This window comes from Neomonachus schauinslandi, chromosome 1 (genome assembly GCF_002201575.2).
Source record: "Neomonachus schauinslandi chromosome 1, ASM220157v2, whole genome shotgun sequence".
Taxonomy (NCBI): Eukaryota; Metazoa; Chordata; class Mammalia; order Carnivora; family Phocidae; genus Neomonachus; species Neomonachus schauinslandi.
The window spans coordinates 198,963,356-198,970,157 of record NC_058403.1 but is presented as its reverse complement, the minus strand read 5'-3'; the positions used below and the strand labels follow the sequence as shown (position 1 = coordinate 198,970,157).

The following is a 6,802-nucleotide window of genomic DNA, read 5'->3' as shown; positions in this document are numbered from 1 at the left end:
CTTTCCACTCACCTGGCCTCGGCCGCCGGGTCACAGCTTCTCCCCGGACATTTCCAATAACCCACTGCTCCTCCCCCCGCGCCCCTCGCCCCTCCAATCCCTGCTTCTGGCCTGTCCGCTGGACCCACTGAGGTCTGGAAGTTGCGCGGTTCCTTCGTGTAAAACAGCGAGCATTCTTGAGTGTCTGACAGGTAGAGCCCCCTACAAAGCGCATGCACTCACGCGCGCACCCCAAAGCGGCCTGCTCCCCGTGCGTCAGACACGGGGACCACTTTGTGTGACAAACCCCTTCAGCGAAGGGCTCGAAAACCTTCAGAAGTATGCGGCCTGCCTTCTGCATCGCGGGACCACAGGCAGGTTCTGCAACTCCTCACACGTCTCACCCCTCAAATGAGGACGGGAGCGCCCACTCACGGGGATGCAGGGATAACGAAACGGCCCGCGCACCCAAGGCCTGGCGGGCAACACCGGCTGCTGGACAGTTGAGAAGGCCCATGCTTCTCAGATGGGAGAAAGGGGGGAGGAAGGCAGGCCAGAGGTATTTGCCGGGTGCCCCTACACCACGCTGAGCTCCGAGGGAGCGTCTGCACTGGCGTCACTGTATCCTGGCAACAGGCGGGGAGACCGTGACGTCATCCCCCGGGTGAGGCTCAGCGGCTGGCCAGGGCCCGCCTCAAATGCATGGCAGGGGTTTGGGTTCGCAGAGTCTGTACCCTCCAGGGTCTGAGGGAGCGTGTTCCACGGGGTCCGACGGACATCTCCTTTTCCAGGGGATGAACAATCAGTACGTCCGCCGGGAGGTCTTCTGCGGGAACACCTGTCACGAGCTCAAGCGCTTCTGGGAGCGCGAGATCCGCAAGCAGACCTACTACCGGGAATCCGAGGAATACCGACTGGGAAGAAGTGCTCTGAGAAAGTATGTGGCGCCTTTTCTACCTTTTTTTAAATTAGTTTTTAAAAATAGACTTTATCTTGGGGGCGCCTGGGTGGCTCAGGCGGTTAAGCATCTGCCTCTTGATGTCGGCTCAGATCAGGATCTCAGGGTGGTGAGATCCAGCCCCCCAGTCGGAGTCAGCTTGAGATTCTCCCTCTCCTTCTGCCCCTCCCCCCTCATGCACGTGTGCACTCTCTCTCAAATAAATAGTCTTTTTAAAAAAATAAAAATAGACCTTATTTTTAGGGCAGTTTTAGGTTCACAGCAAAATTAAGCAGGAAGTAGAATTCCCATATATCCCATCCCCCACACACACAACCTCCCCACCATCAACATCCCCACCATGAACGCACATGGACACAGCATTACCACGCTTGTCTTTTTGGTTTTGGTTTTGGTTGTTTTTTTTTTTTTTTTTTAGAACAAAACTGATTTTCCCCGAAAAATGCCAGATGGGCATCTTAGAGGACGTAATTATTTCCATTTTTCTTGCATATGTTCCTGCACCACCTCTAGTAGACAGTAATTTTAAACATTCTTCCACCTTAACAAATGGACACTTTGATTCATATCTTTATAAATGGAAAAATCTCTCCTCTCTGTCACTGTTTCTAGAGCTTGAGGGTTGCACTAAATTGGGCAAGCAGGTCCTCAGATGTGTCTGTGAAAAGCAGCCAAGCCAAGGAGACAGTGACCGATGCTCAGTGCTTGTTTGGGTGAAGACACAGGATGCTCCGCGGGGTTCTCTGAGGGAGGCCGTCACCCCTCTGCTGCGAATCCCTGCTGCGGCCTGCACGCCCGTCTGCCCCCTGCAGAGAGTAACGCGCTGGGCAAACTGGGGTTGAGAACAGTGGCAGCTCACCACTCTCACACACGGCCTCCACTTCGGGGAGCCAGTGAGGGACGGGCCCCTCTGGGTCCTCTGTCCCCTCATGGAACAGCTCGGCTGTCTGCAAAGGGCACAGCCAGGATGGTGGGACAACTGTGTGCTGGCCCGATGGCAGGGGCCGTGACTCCAGGCTGCCGGTACATGCTTGCTGGGCTGATGATATGCACCAGTTCACACCACTGAAACTCACAGCTGCCTTCCAAATGCCCTCCTGAGCCCTAGAGGGAACCGGCCTCTTCTACACGTGGAGAACTGCTCCGCCATATTCCTGGCCCCAGGCGAGGAGAAGCAGGCTGTCCTGGCTGCTGGAGGGTCGTGTTAGGGAGTGTCCCCCAGGGACTGTCCGAGAAGCTGAGGGGGACGGACCGTCGGTCATTTCTGTGGTCCCTGCCCTCTCCCTTCCCCAGGCCAGGCCACTCAGCATGCTGCCCCCGCTGTGCATATGTGTGTGTCCCCCAGGGGTTACACAGAAGGTCTCCAGTACAGTGGAACTGCTTGAAGAGGATGCAGAAAGTGAGGGCACGCTGAGGGGTGAGCAAATCAGCTCCGAAACAAACTGCAGTTCGTTAAAACATGAAAATATATGGGCACAGTGTCCATCTCTGCACTTAGCGAAAGACTGCAGGAAATAAGCTTTCTAGCTGGTGGGACAGTGAGACTCGAACTTATTTATCCTTCTCCCCCTCTTCCCATTTGAAATGCATGCCCCTCTCTGGAGGGTCTCTGATCTTACCCGCTACTCCATCTAATCCCTGCCCCAGATGGAGAAGACAGTCCCAGTTCATTAGGTGGTTCCGAGGCTGGGACAGGAAAACATGCCTAAGGTCGGTTCCCCTGCGTCCTGCACTCGGCCACTTAGTCCAGGATTGAATGTAGCAGAGGCAGAATGCCAGGGGACGGCCCAGCCCCTGCGCTCTGGGTGAGTTGGCAGATTCCCTGTGCCTTGGGTTTCTCCTTGTTACTTTTACCATGGACACTAAGAGGAGAGGGCTGTTGGAGAGTCCCTGACCTCCATCAGACTGAAGCGGGTGGTCAGTAGAGTTGTTCGAGTGTTCCATGGCCTGACTGATGTCTTGCCTGAAATGTGGGTGTTGAAATCTTCACCTGTAACTGCGGATTTGTCTATTTCTCCTTATAGCTCTGTCTCATTTCACTCCGTGTATTTTGAAGTTCTGTTTTTATACAAGTGTTTAGGATTGTTATATCCTCTTGATAAATTGATCCCCTTATTGCAAAACGACCCTCTTTCTCTTTGGTAATGTTCTTGCCTTTGAAATCTACCTTGTCTGACTTTACTACAACCATTCGGCTTTCTTTGATTGGGGTTAAGATGGAATATTTTCCCATCCTTTGCTACTACAGGATTTTTGTTCCCTTAGTGCCCAAGGTTCTTGGTCATGGCACTTCGAAGAATGAAGAGGTAGACCAGATGAAGAGTGGTGGGTAGCAAAGCAAAGTTTATTGAGCGATAGCACAAGGCTCTTGGAGAGGGAGGGGACCCGAGAGGGTTGCCATTTTGGCGTTCAAATCTAGGGGGTTTTATAAGCTCTTTCAAGGAACTATCTTGAGCATCCTGAGTGTGGACTCCTGTGGACTGGCCACTAAGGTGGGCCCCAATCAGGGCTTTGATCATGCACCTGTCTACCTCTCGGGTTATTGTTCCCGTGTTGTTGGTCTTTTGGGCTGCCATCTGGAGACGAACTGCCTCACCTTGTGATAGTGACCAATGTTTTACGGTTCATTGTTTTGTTTCAGGATGTTTTGCAAAAGTCACTCCTGCAGAGGCTGCTGGACAGGATGCTGTCGTGGTCTTGTCGAAGCTGCAAAACAGGACGCTAGGGCAGTTTTGTCTGAGCTGTCCCAGCTTTTTTTTTTTGCTTTCTTGTTGGGGAGCCTGGCCCTGACTCCTTAAGTGTCCAATTAACTCCAAACACTTTTAATTTTAACCTATTGCCACCTTCATATCAAAAGTGATTTTCCGGGCGCCTGGGTGGCTCAGTTGTTTAAGCGACTGCCCTCGGCTCAGGTCATGATCCTGGAGTCCCGGGATCGAGTCCCGCATCGGGCTCCCTGCTCAGCAGGGAGTCTGCTTCTCCCTCTGATCCTCTCCCCTCTTATGTGCTCTCTTTCTCATTCTCTCTCTCTCAAATAAATAACTAAATAAAATCTTTTTTAAAAAAAGTGATTTTCCTGCAGGTGACATCTATTTCAATACTGGTTTTTATTCAATTTGATGATCCTGCATTTTAATTGGGTGGCTCATTAATGCTAACTGGTGCGATTGGGTTTAAATCTGCCATCTTGCTATTTGTCTCCTGGTCTCTCATCTGTTCTTCATTCCTTTCTTTTTCTGCCTTCTTTGGGGTTAATTAAATATTTGTCATGATTTCCTGTCATCTCCTCTGTTGGCTTTTCCAGGATATCTCTTGGTGTTATTTTAGGGGTTGCTTTAGGATCTCTGTCACGATGTGCCTTCTGGTGCCGCATGGTCCCCTGTAGGGCATGAGAGGCTTCCAGGGGTGGAACCCCACTGCTCCCCCTTTGGCCTTTCTGCTTCCACACATGTCATAAACCCCACACAGCATCATTAACAGGTTTGCTTTCAGACACTGATTACCTTTTAAGGAGAGTCAAGTTGTGAGGGAAAATTACTAATATACCCACGCAGTCGCCTTTTCAGGGGCCCTTCCCTCCATATGCAGATCTCGATTTCCATCTGGTGTCATTCTCCCTCCACTTGACGGATGTCCTTTAACTTGTCCTGTAGGGACAGGCTGTTGGTGACAAATTCTTTCAGTTTTTGTATGGCTGGGGGCATCTTTATTTCACCTCTGTTTTTGAAAGATAGCTTGGCCAAGTAAACAATTCTAGATGGACAGAGGTTCCCCCCCACCCTGTACTTTTTTTTTAAGGTTTTTTTTCTTCACTTTATTGGTTTTTTTTAATTTTTTTTTTAAGATTTTATTTATTTGCGAGAGAGAGAATGAGAGACAGAGAGCATGAGAGGGAGGAGGGTCAGAGGGAGAAGCAGACTCCCTGCCGAGCAGGGAGCCCGATGTGGGCCTCGATCCTGGGACTCCAGGATCATGACCTGAGCCGAAGGCAGTCGCTTAACCAACTGAGCCACCCAGGCACCCTTTTTTCTTCACAGCTAAGTTCTACACCCAACTTGGGGCTCGAACCCACAACCCCGAGATCAAGAGTTAGTTGCGTGCTCCACCACTGAGCCAGCCAGGCGCCCCTCTCCGCATACTTTAAAGACACTGCTCTCTCAAAGGAAAAGTTTGAAGGATTAAGACTAGAATAGGCTGAACAGAAGTGGGAGCTAAATATATACCTATAAAATATAAAATATGCATATATTTACATTTCTAGCCCTCTGCATACCTTTTAAAAACTGAGTGCACACACACATACACACACAGACAGACACCTTCAGGGGTAAAAAAACCAAGGAAGCATCCCCAAACCAACCAGCATGGACATGGTTGCCCTGCTCGCTGTTTGGTTTCTACTTTCAGGCTCAGAGAGGAATGGAGGCAGAGACTGGAAGCAAAGCTGAGGCTGCGGAACAATCCAGATGAGACCGAAAAGCGGGCAAATGTGGGCCGGGAGTTTCTTGCTTCGCTGACACAAGACGATTCAAAGCACTGAAGTGGCTCTACCAGGAGAAGTTATTGCAAATGCCCGAGTCCTTGAGCTAGGCTAGAGAGGTGTCACACTCCCCCCAACTGTGACAGATCTACCTGCACGTCCTCGCCGGCGCCAAGTAGGAATGATCAGCCAAGTCAGCCCATTCCACATGGGGCCAGGATATTAGCCCAAGTGTCTCTAAAGATGAGATTATTTAATACCAGAACCCCATGCAGCATACTTTATTTCCATATAATTACCTCCTAATTTTAAAATCTACATATTTTAAATTCTAAGCACACGCCGGGGGTGGGGGGGCTGATCTTCATGGTCACACTTTAAACATTGCCCACCAGTGTCTTCCCACATCTCTCCTAGAAACAGTTTCACATGATCCTTTCTCTTATTGTCCTTTTATGAGAAGAGAAATGCACCCATCTACAGAAATAGCTGTATTGTAAATAGTCGTAAAAATAAGGTTTTGCCAAGAAATTGATCTAATGTTATTTCTCCTTCATGTGAATTTAATTGGCTTCCTCAAAGCATGGTTGCCTGGAACCATTCGATCAGATCAGGATAATTTTAATAAAGCTCGGTTGCCTGGTCAACACGGACGTGCACGCTATATGTTTCGTGGCTTTATTTTATATCCCCACACGCTTGCACTGGCCAGCTGTCTGTCAGCTCAGCTAAAGTGTATCTGGCCACCCCAACAAAGTGTTTGCCATCTACATTCTGGACTTTGAAATGTCACGGTCACTCCCCAGCCGTCTCTCGGGTCCCAGTAGAGGGTTGCTACTTCCCAAAGCACGAACTGAAACTGGGCCTTGGCAACAGTTTCCAGCCAGGGCAAGGGCTCCGAGAGACCATGTTGGAAAGTATCTGAAGGCTGTACGCTGTACACGCTCGAGAGCAATGTCACCAGGACACACAGGCAGCAAGGCGGGGGCAGTTCTGGAGAGCAGCCAGCATGGCGATCTAGTGCTCTAAGGGCCCTGGTGTGCGGGACAGTGCTTCCATCCACATCCCCAGGGAGCCCAGAAGCCTTCCTCAAGGCAATGGGAGCCACCAGAAAGCGAGAAGGGTTGGGAGAGCATTTCCCCAGGTCCCATGCTCACCTGATCCAGCAAACAAGGCTCAGAACCCTTCCTCCCACCACGGTCTCTCATTCAACGTGGGATTCAAGTCAACTAATAAACTACAAATTCCAGCTGGGTTCAGGCGACAACATTGTGACGGAAGAGGCATTTCTTTTGAGTAGGAGGAAAATAGGAATTAAACAGAGGAAGAATAGCGGTCAGGGCTTGTGGGCGAGGGACGCTCAGAGGCAAAGACCTGCCATCATG

At 50.3% G+C, this 6,802-nt stretch overlaps 1 protein-coding gene across 1 annotated transcript; it reads left to right on the top strand.

The window, feature by feature from the left end:
* The first annotated feature begins 767 nt into the window (after positions 1-767).
* On the top strand, positions 768-5,477 carry FAM240A (family with sequence similarity 240 member A). The gene is made up of 2 exons (XM_021686984.2): positions 768-916; positions 5,345-5,477. The coding sequence occupies exons 1-2, from the start codon at positions 774-776 to the stop codon at positions 5,475-5,477; spliced, it is 276 nt and encodes a 91-aa protein (XP_021542659.1). The 5' UTR covers positions 768-773.
* The last annotated feature ends 1,325 nt before the right edge of the window (positions 5,478-6,802 follow it).